General features: G+C 49.6%; 1 protein-coding gene across 1 annotated transcript in view; it reads left to right on the top strand.

Annotated features, from left to right (window-relative positions):
* Window positions 1-3,113: 3,113 nt before the first annotated feature.
* Window positions 3,114-15,095, top strand: part of LAMB3 (laminin subunit beta 3) — a 28,767-nt gene continuing 16,785 nt past the window's right edge. Inside the window, exons 1-4 of the mRNA XM_030473299.1 lie at window positions 3,114-3,158; window positions 5,631-5,778; window positions 6,523-6,587; window positions 7,075-7,229. Of these exons, the coding sequence (XP_030329159.1) occupies window positions 6,539-6,587; window positions 7,075-7,229 (204 nt within the window). The 5' untranslated portion in view covers window positions 3,114-3,158; window positions 5,631-5,778; window positions 6,523-6,538. The remainder of the gene's footprint in view (window positions 3,159-5,630; window positions 5,779-6,522; window positions 6,588-7,074; window positions 7,230-15,095) is intronic.

The raw sequence follows: 15,095 nt of genomic DNA, 5'->3' as shown, positions 1-15,095 counted from the left end.
ATAACATTTAATTTTGTTTTAAATTCGAGTAACAAGGTCTGTGCAAGCTCCTTGTGTGGACATTTAAATTGGATTAAGAGTGGATAAAAGGATTAATGATTAACACTAAATTAGACTAATTTTAGCTGTTTCTAATCTTATTTCGGAGAGTCTGCACAAGGAGGTTGTCAGGTTTAATTGCAACTTTGATTAAACCCGGCTTTATAGCTGGGAGAGCTGCAGGAGTTGAACGTCATCTGGAAGAAGGGCTCTGCCTGAATTTGCCAAGCAGCGTAAGCACCTCAGGCTTAACCTAAATATCACCGGCGTGGGGAAGGCCGGGATGTGTGTCTGCTTGGAGCGGCTCAGGGGGGTGATGCTCTGCATCCCGGCTCCGGCTTCACAGGTTGCTTTGGGGGCTGCAGGTGAAGCCACGCTGCAGCTCTGCCCATAGGAGCCCACATTTAACTCTCCTGCTGGCGTGGCTGGCAAGAGATAACCTTGGCGGTGCTCTTGGGAGCATTTCCAGCGATGCAGAAGGGCCGGCGAGGGGTCGGCTCTGGTTTCAGCTGTGTCCCTTGGCTGGGGCACAGCTCCGTGCTGGCAGATGCCTGTCCTGGGCAGGGGCAGGGCAGGCGCTGGGCACGCTGCGGGTGCGTGATGGAGGCTTGGGGGGAGAGCTGCTGGGAGACAAGTGTTGGTGGGAGGGTGACACTTGAGTAAGACCCCCCCCTTGGAGCACTGTCTGCAGTTCTGGTGTCCCAGCATAACAACATGGAAGAGTTGGAGCAAGTCCAGAGGAGGCCACGAGGACGGTCAGGGGCTGGAGCAGCTCCTGTACAAAGACAGGCTGAGAACACTGGGGCTGTCCAGCCTGGAGAAGAGAAGCTGCATGGAGACCTCATAGCTCTGTAATGCTTTTGTGAGTCTGGGGGCCCATCCTGCTCTAGCTGGGAGGCTGCCCCATGCCAAGTGGCAGCCTCGATGGCCACTGGAGGTCCCGTTCCATTAGCCCGGGCCATGGCTTTGGGTTTTGCAGGGTTGTGGAGAGGAACTTGAGCCAAAACACTGAGCTGACCTCTGCCTCTTGGTGACGGCAATTCCCAAAATGTGGCACAGCATCACCTCAGTGTGTTTTGGTGGGAGCGCTGCTGAGGTGTAAAGATGTGTTGCCTCATCTTCCACACGCGTGTGTGGACAAGGGTCGGGCACTGCTGGACTTTGTGCATGACAAGCATGAGCTCCGTGATGTGGTCTGGGTTGAGGGGCTGTGCTCGTTGCTCCAGCCTGACGTGCTGCCTGAGGATGGGAGCCAAGGTGGGGCAAACCACTTGTACTTTGCCCCGGCAGGATCAAACCACATGTGCTGCAAGCGCTGTGTTTTAATTCTAGCAGGTAGGGGGAGGAACAAGCTGCATCCAGGAGGAGAACGTAGTGTGCACTTGTGGTGTTAGGGAGGATACGTGGCTTAAAGGAAGCTCCTAAGAACCCAGGAGGGCAAATAATGCAGGTCCTGTGCTGGGGAGGACCAGTCACCTCTGAGGCAGCACCCAGTGGGCACCCACTGTGCAAAGGGAGCCTGTCAGAGAGGCACGTCCCCACGGAGCCGGCTCCCGGGATAACATGGATTTAAGCCTAACATAGGCCAGCTGGTATTTGGTTCAAAGTTTTGTTTGCTTCTAGAGCAGGTGTAGGGTTTTCAGGATGAGAGGTGGAGTTTCATTTGGAATTCCTGAAATGCTTTTAGAAGAAAATATGGCAATTAGCAAACCCAGTATTTTAAGGCATCTGCGTGGGCTGGAGTAGGGAGGGGGTTTTGCTGGTCAGGTTTTAATTAAAATGGGAGATGAAAAGATGAGGTGGAAGAAAACATGGTTTTATTCCTGAAATCAGGAATAAAAGTTACGCCATAAGACAGCATTTCTTACCCTGACTTCTTCCCATGCAGCTTAAGTGCTTCCAGCTCCAGGTCTCGTACCACCTTCCAGCTTTTTGCTTCTTCTGTTTCCATGACAAGGTGCACTTAGGCTGTCCCTGGCCTAAGGATGGAGAGCACTGGGGTTTCATCCCAGCTATACAGTTATACTCAGCATCCTTTTTCCTTAATGGAGGTTTTGTGTTTCAGGAGATTAAGTGTTCTTGCACTCAGGGCTCTGGCCCTGATTTCCACGTCCCTTCGTGTTCCTCTGAACTCCGGAGAGAGAAGTTAAAAGCTGATTGAACAGGATCATTGCAGCCTGGTCAGTGCTGATTAACTGGTGTCACACCTCAACAACTATATCGAAAGCTGCTGAATGCGGAAGGTGTCCTTGGAACAGAGTAAAGTGCTCATGAGCCTTTAATCCAAACAGAAAGCAAATGTCAGTTCGGAGGAAGTAAAACAAAGCCACTCATGCAGGAGTCACATCCTGTTCAACTCTGGCTGCTCTCACTGGAGTGGGATTGTTTCCCAATTCATTTCCCAGTTCACACTGGGAGCTGCCCGAGGCCGATGAACTCTTGGTGCTTCCTCCACCACATGCATCCTGCTCCATCAGCAACCTCAGAGCCTCGGAAGAGAGCAGGGAACCTGACCTCCTGTGGCAGCAGGGCTCCAGCAGCCTTTCTAGAGGAGGAACCTGGGTATAAAAGCAGAGGCTTGGCAGGTATTACCTGTTAACAGAGTGTGAGCTTGTGACAGTGAGTGACACACGTGCCCCCAGCTGGCAGGGATGTTCTGTGCCCCCCCTTGTTCTTAGGGGGAGATAAGCTTTTAAACAGCTGGCTGTGATGCGTTTCTGTTTGCAGTGCTGTGTTCTCTTTCCACCTGAAACTTAAAACCAGCTCAGCAGCATCCTTCTCAATTGCTGCCAGCATATGGAAGGGACAGGGTCCTCTAAAGAGTGTCCCCTTCAGCCCATCGCTGGCTCAGCTCTTCTGATGCCAGCCCATTGCTATGGGTACAGGATCGCATGATGTGGAGCTTTTCTGCCTCTGAAGAGCACCTCTGGGATAGAGAAGCTGCTGAGCAGATCCCTTGCATGCACCACAGAGCATGAGCTCAAATGATCCTGCCCGCACGAACGTCACTGGATGCGAGGATGTGACGGTGTGGTGGGGAGCAGGAGCTAGCTGTGCATCTCATCCTGGAGAAAGTGCTTCCAGCAGAGTCGTGTCCTCTAACACATTGTTAGGGCAGGGTATGTCCCGTGACTCAGAGCACCATGTCCTGCAGGAGCTGGTTTGATTTGTTTTCCAGGGAATGTCTTACCCAGCCTGCTGAGGCCTGAGAGCTCTGGCTCACCTCAGCACAGGTTGGTGTAATTTAGCTTCAGGCTAAACTGAAAAGGCACTGGAAGTCCTGAGAGCATCTTTCTTGTCCCTGACACTGACCACAGAGGATTGCTCCAAGATTTATATTTCATTTTTTGTAGTGTTTTTATACCATTCTGTCTCCTCTGTATTTAGCCAGCCCTGCTGCTTCAATGTGCCTCCATCTGTAACACATCCTCACTCCGTGGAACCCAGGACCACACTGTACATGGTGAAACAGGCAGAGTACAGCCTGGAGCAGCATTTGAGCCTGAACCTCCTCACTTGCATTGGGCCGCAGAGCTGTGCCTGGGATCCTCTGTCACACTGTCCCTGCACACCCTGCTGATCAGGGCTGCTTTTTGCTTTCATGCTTTATTGATTTGCAGTAGATATTCTGTAAATGCGACTGTTCCATGCTTTTGGTCTTGTTTGAACTTGCAGAGCCTGAAATCCCAGGTGATGTTTTACCTGCTTTGGCAAGTCACCGGGGGCAGGCTGGAGGAGGAAAGGATGAGCCGAGTTATTTTGGATAGTTCATTGGAGCAGCTTGTGTTTGAGGTAGGATTTTCCAATCCTGTTTGTGTGACAGAGTTGCTTTACAGTAATTTGGGGTGGAACATCACCGTTGCAGAGTATTAATGCTCAGCATTGCTGGCTCTGGCAGGAGCTGGTTGTGCATCAATACGTGGCATTTACAGTCTTTCCAAGAGGAGATTCAGCCTCTTGATTTGACTACCAGTGTTCTAGGGCCTGGTTTTAAACCAGGCAGAACATGCTCCCAGCAGTGGCCATTTAGCCAAGGTTTGCAAGAGTGCCATGTCCAGCATCACAGACCTTCCTCTCCTTTGCCTCCTATAGCATAGTCACTCCACCAGAGGAGGAATTTAGGGAGTTTGATGTGATTTCTCACACTTTACTGCACGAAGTTATGCTGTTGACAGGTTTGATTGTGCTTGGGTCTGCTCACAACCAGCCTGCAGGAATGATGTTGGCACCTCATAGCACATCTTATGTCACCATTTGTCTGTAAAACGTCCCAGTGTTTCTTCCTGCTTCCTTTCCTGCTGCCAGCTAAGACGGGGAGGAGGCATCCTGGCTGCAGGAGGAATGTGGTGTTACCGCATTGCTGAGCAGTAACGGGTGAGGGCAGGCGCACCCAGCGCTGGGGCACACCTCGGCGGAAGCCAAGCCCATGGTTCACATACTGTAGCCTGAGGGACTGGTTTTTTCCCCAGCTCTGTGTGTACCCTTTCCCTGAGCGCCTCATCCTCAGCGTGCATCGATCAGTGTGAGGACGGGCAGGTAGGTCGCACACACCAGCAAAGCAACAGGAGCAAAGATCCAGAGTCACCTGATGTGATTTTGGGGGTCATTTCAGTAAAGTGAGTGGAACAGGCTTGTTCTGAGGATAAAAGGCTGTGTTCTAGCTGAAACACAGCACACGAGCAGTGTCTGGGAGTGCTGGGAGAGAGGGAATACTGCATGTATGAGCTGCGGAGCTGCACTGAGTGAAGAGTCATCAGTTTGAACAGTCTCGTTAAAATGTTACTTTGATGGCACAGTAAAAGCAAATAAACTGATGATACTGTTTTCTGTTAATACTCATGTAAAGCAACAGTGACCACTGAGACGTGTCAAGTGCAAGAGAGCTCCGAATTAGGTCCGAAGTAGGGGATACAGGCTCCTCATCAGCTGGGCATGCAGCTAGGTACCCAAACAAGAGTTGTGTTTCTTAATAAACGTGACTCTTGGACTCTATTCACAGCTGGTGAGGTCAGAGGATTGCATTTTGTAGATAACTCTCCAGCTCATCTTAGGTCATTTTGTGTCTTGAGAAGTTCCAGCACCGCAGATGGGAGAGGGGCTGCGTGACCGGGTCTGCGCTTGAGGTCGCCTTCAGGCTGCAGTCTGATTTGTGAATAAACAGTGAGCTTATAACTCACGTGGACATCCCAAATGAGGCTTTAAACGATCAAGTTGGGGTGCTGATAGCAGCACTGCCTTGTTATCATGATGCTAATCGCGACATGAAAACCTTTCTGAGAGGGCGGGTGCACGTTTGGGTGCATCACCCGGTGCCAAACTGTGCAGCAGCTCTGGAGGGAGCTGGTTTCAAGCTGACTTGGTGATGTCCCAGTGGTGGGACATCACTCGAGCCCCGCGTGGGTTAGCTACAGATGGACTTTCGCTTGCTGGTTACCCGCTGCCGTCATCCTCATCCGAAGTGATTTATGTCTGCGGCCGCACGCCCTGTCTAAGAGCTGTCATGAGTTATACGGTAACTGGGTGTGTGTGTCTGAGGATCCCTGAATCACTCCCTTTATCATTACTGCACCCACAGGCACCTTCTCTCCCAGGTGAGGCAGCTGCCTGTTAAAAGCTGGGAAAGGAGCCAGCGCTCAGAGGGCTTCTGTGGTTGGAAGAAGGGGAGAGAGCCCTCGCAGTGAGCCAGGGACACCGTGGGGACCGGCGCTGGTGCTGCTGCTCACGCAGCGAGGAGGGCAGGTGAGGTTTCTGGCTCCTGGGGCGCGCTGGCAGCTCTTCCTCCTCTGGGCTCTCCTGCAGGAGACACTTTGCAGTGATTTTTATGGGTTTCTTCTTTCTGTACAACGAGCCTTTGGGCCATTGCGTACACTGGTGAGTTTTGATCTGGAATTGATTCTAGGAGTGAATGGATTCTGGAAGAGCAGGGTAAAGAGTGAGGTTGGAGGACAGAAAGTGTGGCGTGCCTGGGAAGAGGGGGCTTGGGGGGTTATATGGGGGGGTGGTGGTGTATGTTGGTGTGTGCATGCTCCTTAGGGCACTGTTTCTAGCCATACATTGAGACCTGGCATCAGCGCCGGCTCCCTGCCCATGCGGATCGTGGTGCTGGGGTTGTGGCTTTTCAATGTCCCTGTGGAGCCAGGCAGTCAGCAATTATAGCTCTGCTGAGAGCTGGTACCTGTGGTTCACCTCAGCAATAACATAAGGATCCAAAGGTAGTGTTTGGGGAAGAGGAAAATCTCTTATAGACTTTAGGAGACTCTTATGCACGCTTCACGAGTCAGATGATAAGCTGGGATTCTTTGTGCATTAAAAAATACAATCTGAGCATCTGATTTTCCTCTTTGTTGTTCATTTTTCGCTCATGTTATTCTGTTGTGGATCAATTAATATTATTTCCCTGTAAACTGAGAAGGAACGTGAAGGATCTGGACTGGGATTGGCATTTTCTGCTCATTTTTGCTCATGCTGCAAATTCTTCCCTAGGTGTGTCCTTGGTGGAATGAAGTCTCACTGCCACCTTTGGCTATGGGCATTATTTGTCCTCCTGGGTAAGGCTCACCAGGCAGTGCTTCTAGAAGGATATGGGGAAAGCTGACTAAATAGAAATGCTGCTAATGTAAGCTTTGTGTTAGTAGGAGTATGGTGGCAGCAGCTGGGAGACTGGTATTTGCTAATAGTGCTGGCAAAGGGCTGCTCTCTGTCTATAGGGCTGGCTATATAGGGAAACAGGGGACACCAACCAGGACTGTTCAGTGCGATGGGCAGGGAACTGAGCATCCCTGCAACACTGGGGACATGGCATAGAAGTGCTTCAGAAATAATTGTTAGTACAAAGCACTTTAAAAAGTGCCTTTTTCATATGAAAAATAAAGGTAGTTCAGGGGCAAAATACCTTTGTCCTTTCTGGCATATGCATTCTATAGCTTTGTCCCAGGCATGACCTGGTAGTTGGTGTGTTGTAGAACCAGCAGACGTGCTGGTTGATGTCTGTGCCACCCTGAACCAACCCTGTGTCCTGTTTTCCTGCTGCCGCAGCGGCCCCATGGGTGCTGGATGCACAGGGAGCCTGCTCCCATGGCGCCTGCTACCCCCCCGCCGGAGACCTCCTCCTGGGACGAGCCCACCTCCTGAGAGCATCCTCCACATGCGGCCTCTCCAGGCCTGAGACGTACTGCACACCCCATGGAGAGGTATGTTCATCTCCTCCCTCCACGCTCCTAAACCTCGCATCGGGATGCTAATGGCTTTACCCCTCCTGTCCTTCCTACCCTTTTACAGGGATGTGTTTAACCCATTTTAGGTACTTATTCCCCTTCCAACTCTGTTGGGTCATTGCACCATCTGTGATGTCCCCTGGAGCCCTTCTCCACCATCCCTGGGGTGGAGAAGAGGAGCTGAGCACAAACAGCTGCCCAGAGAAGCTGTGGCTGCCCCATCCCTGGCAGTGTTCAAGGTCAGGTTGGACACAGTGCCTTGGAGGAACCTGCTCTAGTGGAAGGTGTCCCTGCCCGGGGCAGGAGGTTGGAACTGGATGAGGTCCCTTCCAACCCAAACCATTCTATGAACACAGTGGTAGGGAAAGGGCAGCAAAGCTCCAGTGTGAAGCACAGGAGTCAAGATAGGGGCTTTTGCATCCAACATATGCCAAGCCTTCCTATTCCCAGACATTTCAGTTATAAACTAAACTCGTCTTTCACTTGTCGAAAATGGGAACGTTTCAGGTCTTTCACAAAGGCTTGGAAAAGCTCCTGAACTGAACAACTGTTTTCAGTTATTCTGGCTGTGCGGGGGCACATCCTGCTCCGGAGGATAACGTTTCAGCCAGCTGCAGATTCCCAGGCTCCAAAGCTGCCACCAAATCACAGTAAGAGTTTAAGGATAAATCTGACTGAGCACAGAGCTGACAAGCTGCAGGGGTGATGTCCCTGATGGGAGCACTTCCTAAAGCCTTTCTCTGCTGGTCTGGCAATGTTAACCCTGTAACTTCCATGGAAGGAGTTTGAAAGGGAGCATGTTCAATGCAGGGCAGGCAAAGAGGGTCTTTGGAGAGATGCTGGAGAGGTAAGGAGATGGCAGACCTCCACGGAGGCTGTGTTTGCTACAGTGAAATCCAGCTCTAGTGAGTCAGCTGCTTTCTGGTTTTAATTCCCCTTCAAGTTGAAGGCCAAGATGTGGCAGTAAGTGGATTTGTTGTGGAGCTGGTGGTGTTCTGCTGGGCTGGAGAGATCTTCACTCCTCTGTGGGCTCAGGGATGGCCAGAGCGGGTGGTTGGTGTGAAGCTGGGGCAGCTTCCTGGCCCTCATGGGTGTGAGCATCACATCCTCCCGGATGCTGGGCTGGCTGCAGCATCTGTCCTTTGTCAGGCCCTTTTCCAGGCTGACAGTTGCAGCCAGGATTTTCCTCCAGTCACGCTCCCACTTGCTTTCTTTGGAGCCACTTTGCTGTTCCCAGGGAGCAGGGCTGTTTGCTCGCCTCCCCAGCAAATCCCTGCTGCTTCTCACGGGTGCTGCGGCCCACGGATAGGAAGAATAGCAAGCAATTATTTCTGCTTTGACTTCTTTTTCCTTCTCAATTTCTGTTTATACTTGAGGAAAACTGTACATAAATATAGCTCTGAAATCTTCACTTAACATTGACTTTTGACAGTGACTTTTACTTGAAGAGGGGTTTATACTATGGGAAGCGAGTGTCTGCAAAACCTTGATTAAGCTGGTTGTCCTAATACCAGCTGAAGTGGACTAGTTATTCCCTTTGTCTGGCCTTGAGAGATCATTCTGAAGGGCTTTCAGTTGTGATCATCTGCATCATTTGTAATCTTTGCAGTGGAGACTGGGCATCTCTTTGATGGCTGTGATATACTTTGAGCAGAAATGATCTGTTTGGGGCAGAGTTTGTGAGTGAGGGCCTGTGGTGGTACTGTGGAGGAAGCATCATTGCAGCAGTCTCTTCCAGTCTGTTTTCATATTCCTTATACCCTGCCTTACAAGTGCCAGGGTTAAAAGAAATATGGAACAATTAACACTGATAGTTTAAGTTGGATTTTCCAATCTAGCTTCGGGAATGGGGTCTTTGCTTCCTTACACGTTCTTTCGTTTCTTAAAATGAGAGATGCATCGTTACTGCTAGTAAATTCCTCCAAGATCCTTATTTCTGTTCTGCAGCTGTAATGGCTAATGGGAGTTTTGTGTAGGGCAGCTCCTCGCTTTGCAGGAGAAATCCCCATGCACTGAGCCTGTCCTGATTTTTCCCTCCCTTTTTCTGCTTCCTAATTTAAGCGAAAATTAATCCCCTGAACTCAATTCTCGGAGTCTCATCCCATAAAAAGTAAGCACGTTTCATGTATTAACTCTTACGTCTCCTTTTTTCTTTCGTGGTTACAAGTCTTGCTCTTGTTTTGTTGCCAAATAGGTACAAATTTAGAGCGGCTTTAGCAATCTCAGCAGAGGGCACGGGATGAGGGGTTGCTCTGCCCCTCGTGCCAGCTGGCAGCTCCGCACCGTCTGGCCCCACCACCAGCCCATGGGTCATCTTTTGCAATTCTGGTGGGTCACTTGCTGTGGGCATCGATTTCAGCCTCTGCTCCATTGTCAGCTCTGGCTCCAAGTCCCTCTAACCTTTATACTTTGCACTACTAATTGCTCCATTCCTTGGCTGTAGGCTCAGTCTAGTGAAATCCAGGAGGGACACTCAGCACTGCCATTTATAGCACGGGGGAATGCAGCAATGGATAGAAAAGTGATGGGGGGTGGAAGCCAGGCAGGCCAATGGTCTGGGTTGGAAATCACTTAGTGCTTGGGAAATGGTGACTTGAGTCAGCAGAGAAGGTAAAAGCAAGAGGGGAAACTGAACATAAAATAGAAAAATAAAGTGAGCCTGGATTTGGAGCTGTAAAGGCGCTGATGTGTGTGGAAAGAATCTCATTGACTGAGGTGTGATTCAAAGCCCACTTAACTTGTCTCACTATTTAAATGCGAAGCGTAGTGCTTTGATAGGAATATGGAGCAGCTCACGCTGCCCAGCTCCAGCCAGGGGAGGGCACGGTGTGGCTTCCATGTGGATTAGCAGGTCCCAGTCTCCTCACCTGGCCTGGCCCTTCCAAACAACAGCATGAGGGCTGTGCAGCCTTTGCTTTGCTGCTGCCAGCAGCAGTACCCTGCTGTGGTGTGTTCGCCCCGGGCTAGACTAACACTTCTCTGGAGAGAGATCATTGCTTTCCTCCAGGATTGTGCGATGCTTTCAGCTTAAAGACATATCCAGCACTAGAAATAGCTACAGACTTTTCCCATTGTTTTATTAATTTAGCAGAGTGCCACAAACACCCTGCACATCACTGAAACCTTTTGCTGAAGAATAGGTAAGGCAGCAGTGAAGCTGGGTGTGCTTGTCCTGCTGCTGCTGCTCTGTTTCCTGCATCCTACAGTGTGCCAGCGCCTCAGCACCCTCACAGGGAAGAACTTCTGCCTAGGATCTCATCTCGGTCTCCTCTCTGTCAGTTTAAAGCCATTCCCCCTTGTCCTGTCCCTACAGGCCCTTGTCCAAAGCCTCTCTCCAGCTTTCTTTCAGCTCCTTTAGGTATTGAAGGTTGATATCCCATTTTAACACTTTGGGTATTAAAATGCTGTTTGGATAAGGTGAAGGACCAATATTTTTTTGCCTTCTCTCACCCGCTTTTCAGGGGGCCTTGGTGAATATGAAGAACAAAGGGCGGGAAGTTGTCATGATGATATGGGGTTATCCAGGTAGGAATTGAGGCGAGAGGTACCGGAGAACCCTGAAGGAGAGTGGGCAGGAGAGCAGAGCTCCTGGCCTGGCAGAGGTTCCTCCTGCTGATGGCTGGTCGCAGCTGCCTGGCAGGGGCTGGGCTGTAGCATCTCTCCCCGTGGTGTTTCAGCACCGAGTCATCTTTTTCTGCTTCCAAAAATACAGGCCAATGACTGCAAAAGAGACTACGTGCAAGACTAATGCTTCTGTCTGCCTTATTGCTGCTGTCTGATGGGTACATCTGCTTACCCACCTGCGTGAGTCAGGGAGGGAGCTCGGGACTCATCCAACACATGCTGCCTGCCGGGTGCTTGGACAGGCCCTCGGCGTGTTGGAACAGGGGAGAGCACGCTCGAAAGCCACTGTGCCTCCCAGCTCCTTTGCTTTGCAGTGTCACCAGTCAAACTCAGGGGTTTTAACACACAAAAATGCAGCCACAAAATAGCTGTGGTCAGATGGGACTGCAGGAGGTCCGAGCCCCTGGTTAAAGCAAAGCTTCTAGTTTTGGGTATTGCTTCACCATGTCAGGGGTTTGTGTTTATATTTATACAATATATATTCCCAACCTGTTGAAGATAATACAGCAACTACTCCGTGCTTACCTTATTCTGGCATTCAGACACACCCTGCTCTGTGCTGCAGGGATATGTCCCTACCTGCAATGAACATGCAAAAGAAAAAAAAACCCCATTTCCCATTATTTTTTCCTCCTCCTCCTTTCTCTGTGTTCTTTTTGTCACACAACTGCAAATCGACACATATGCTGGGAGACATCACGTCATTCCCTTGCAGACAAGTTGCAGAGGCGACAGGACCCCAGCGATGCATGAGGAGTGTGGGGATGAGCTGGTGCAATAGAGGGTTTGCAGACTGTCATCCTGGCAGGTTCTAAATGAAGTTTTGCTGAGGGGAGATGGAAAGTGAGAACAGACGGGGCGAGGAAACAGGCACCCACGTGCTTGCTTTTAAGCAAGAGAAGTGAACTTCGTTTCCTTAAACCCCATCCTTAGGATGTTTGTGTCCAGCTTGTGTCTTCTCCCCCATTTTTGCTGTTGCCTCTGAATGTGGAGGTCACAGGTAAAACCAATCTGAGGGTCAGAGCCCTCTATTTGTGTGTTCAGTGTAGCCTCGGAGCTCATTTTCCAGTGTCACTTATGACCAGCCAAGCAAGGATGTGACATTAGATGTTAGGGCTGAGATATCTATGTTTCAAAATTGAAGCACGGTCTAGTTTATCAAATACCAATTGCTCACTGAGATGTTTAACCATGATAACATAACCATGGGTAACTTCTGCCTTTTCCTGCTCTTTGTGCCTGGCATGTCCTGCAGCTGGTGTTAGCAGGGAATGAAAGTGGGCTGGAATAGAGAATTGCATAGCTTGGCTTTACCAGGTGCCTTTGTTCCCAAGGTAACTTATTCTTGCTGCCCACCCTATTTATTAATAACCCTCAATCTCTCTGTGGATGTATAAATTCCTACTGCTTTTCAGATTGTCCCCAGATAAACTTGGAGCAGTAATTACTGTCCCTATAGAATATTAATTGTGCAAGACCAAGCAAAGCTCCCATATGGGAGGCTGCGTGCCAGGAGCCGGACTGACACAGTGCCGCTCACTGACATGCAGCTGGGTTAAATCTGGACCCCCGAGGTCTCTGCAGCTATGAAAGGTCTTCATTTCATGACTGGGGAGAAGCAGCTTCCCATTTTCGCTGATGAATAACTTCAGTTTATTTTGGGTTTGTGCTCCTATGCCAGGAGGTTTTATTTCAAGGGCTCTCAACTCACATTAAAATGGCAGCTCGAGCTACTTAAAATACTTTGGTCAGAGTCCATCAGCTTAAAATGGTTTGAGGTTTTCTGCCCCAGCATGAGCAGGAGGCATGGGAGGCTGCTCAGCAGCTGGCTCACAAGGTCAGAGCAGGAGGAGAGCAGCAGGAACACGCAGCAGAAGGGGCACAGGGGCTGGCTCTGCGCTGTGTCCCTGCATGCAGAAGTGTTCAGGTACATGATGTAATGTATGGGCAGTTTTACAATAGCTGCTTGTTCTTCTGCATGGATTTTTTGGTTTTCCCCTCCACCACTCCTAAGTTGTGAATCTGTTTATTGAAGGGAAATGCTCACATTCCCTCTAAAACAACCACTTCCTGAATCGCCTTTCAGAAGACTGGAATTCGCTTTCTCTAATCTCTGAACCTCCATAACCCGTATTTTGGGCAGCTCTTTCAAGTAGCTTGGAGGCACGGAGGGCAATTAGTGTTTCTTATGCAGACCTACAACTTCTTTTACCTCCCTTTAGGCTGTTTCAGCCCCACATCCCATACCCCCTTGACACACACCAGTTCTCCTTTGCTGGAGAGCCAGGGCTGCCCTGGGTCAGTGACCCAGCTTAGACTGTGACCTCTTCATCTCATTTGTCATGTAGTCCTGGTCTATTCCTGGCAAGCCCAGCTCCAAGGGATCTACTGATCCTCTTGCTATGCTGGTAAAAAAAGAAGGGGAGATGTGGGGAAAGGTGTGCACGTTGTAAATCTCCACTCAGCCCGGTGCAGGACTGTCATTTTTGGTAATTCCCTCTGTCCTAAGGAACTTTGAGACAAATAGTCACAGCCAGCAATAGCAAATCCTCAGTTGTGCAATGGCTTTCACAATTTGCTCCAAGGATGTGAAATGAATTTTGCTTCCAGGGTTAATCTAAGCCGAAATTGGGGGGGGGGGGGGGAGAAGATTCCAGGGCTGCCTGAGGATGGTTCATCTCACAAGCTTCATTTTCACTTAACACTGCATTTTAAGTGTGGTTGCAGCTTCATTGCCAGCATTGGGTGGTAGCTAGAAGGTACTTGTATCTCTGGCTGTGTGAATGGTCTAATAAGTATGCGTGAATCACTCCTACTGAATAATTCAGCTGAGATTAACCTTTCCCCTGCAGAAAGTCTTTGTGAAGTTTAATCATTGTTGGGAATTGTTCTCTGTGGGTAATTCCTGACAATTTGCTGCTAGTAGCCAGTATCCAAGATGAGTTCCTCTGCCTGGACCTGACTGTATTATTTCTGATTCTTACTGGCAGAGCCCGGAGGAGTTGGTAGAGCCAGGGAAATGGCACGATTGTATATTTTGAATTCTCTGTTTGCTTATTCTGCAATATTGTTATAAATATTGCAGTTAGCCAACTCCTGTTCTGCAATATTTATAGACAGAGAACATAAAGACTCTGGAAAATATTATGGAAACAGATCAGTATAAAGTGAGGATTTCTCCTCCATATCAGTCCAACTGCTAAAGGTTCCCAGGACTGGGGCAGAGTAGAGTCAGGCCTGGGCTTTGCTAGGAACCAAAACCAGCCCATGGTCTGAGCTCACATCTCGCTGCTGCCCAGCTGCTTTGCTGTGTGCTGTTACTGTGGTACCAGTTGGTGCTTTCTGGTCAAGGCCAACCTGCTCTTTGTGTGGTTTCATGGGAGAGTGAGCAAAAAGGTAATTCTGGACAAAATTCTCCATGAATTTTAATTTGCTTTTATGTAAAAAAAGGTGGGTTTTGTGAAGCCAAGTCCTTTTTTGTAGAAATAACACATGGCTGGCTTAGGTGTGCCTGTATCAGGAGTAAGGCAATATGTATAACCCATAATTCATCTTTTAAAGAGTAAAACAGAGATCTTTGTGCCACTGTGGACCTCTGGCCAAGCAGCCTCTCCCAAGTACAGATTTCTTCCTACCCCAGCACATGTGTGTGTGGGGTCATGTTTAGGGTTTGGGTTGGAATTGGCTCATTTTTTTAAAGTATCAGATGGGGAGATTTTAGCACAGAGCTGGATTTAAAGTACTTTTAGTCACCGGATGTCACTGCTTGGCCACCGAAAGCTGATCTCATCACTGGGGTGTCATATGTGTCCTGTTCCTCTGCTGTCACCTTCTGCCACCCCAGCAGCTGCTAGCCCTTGAAGCGGGGTGTCCCGTTGCCTTCCCAATGTCAGAGGTACCTTGCACCAGACGCGCTTCTCTCCTCTCCTCCAAACCCACTTTCCTGCCAGGACGACCTTTCGGAGCCATTCTGCTCCTGTGGCAAACGCTATTCCCGATCATTCCCAGTTTCTCAGGCTTTGGGACATGTTGATGTGAAGCTCATGTACGGGTGCTTCTTTTGGGAGGCCGCGTTACTGCTCAGGCTACCAACAACTTCCATTTCTAGTTGGAATGTTTCACATCACGTTTGCTTTCAGGACAGCGTTATCCCATAGCTCACTTATATGGCTCTGCTTGCCTCAGCGTGCAGCCCTGGGAACCCTTTCAGAGAGTGGG

Source organism: Strigops habroptila, chromosome 18 (assembly GCF_004027225.2).
Source record: "Strigops habroptila isolate Jane chromosome 18, bStrHab1.2.pri, whole genome shotgun sequence".
NCBI lineage: Eukaryota > Metazoa > Chordata > Aves > Psittaciformes > Psittacidae > Strigops > Strigops habroptila.
Note: the sequence above shows the minus strand (reverse complement) of the source record. Positions and strands in the feature narration are given on the sequence as shown.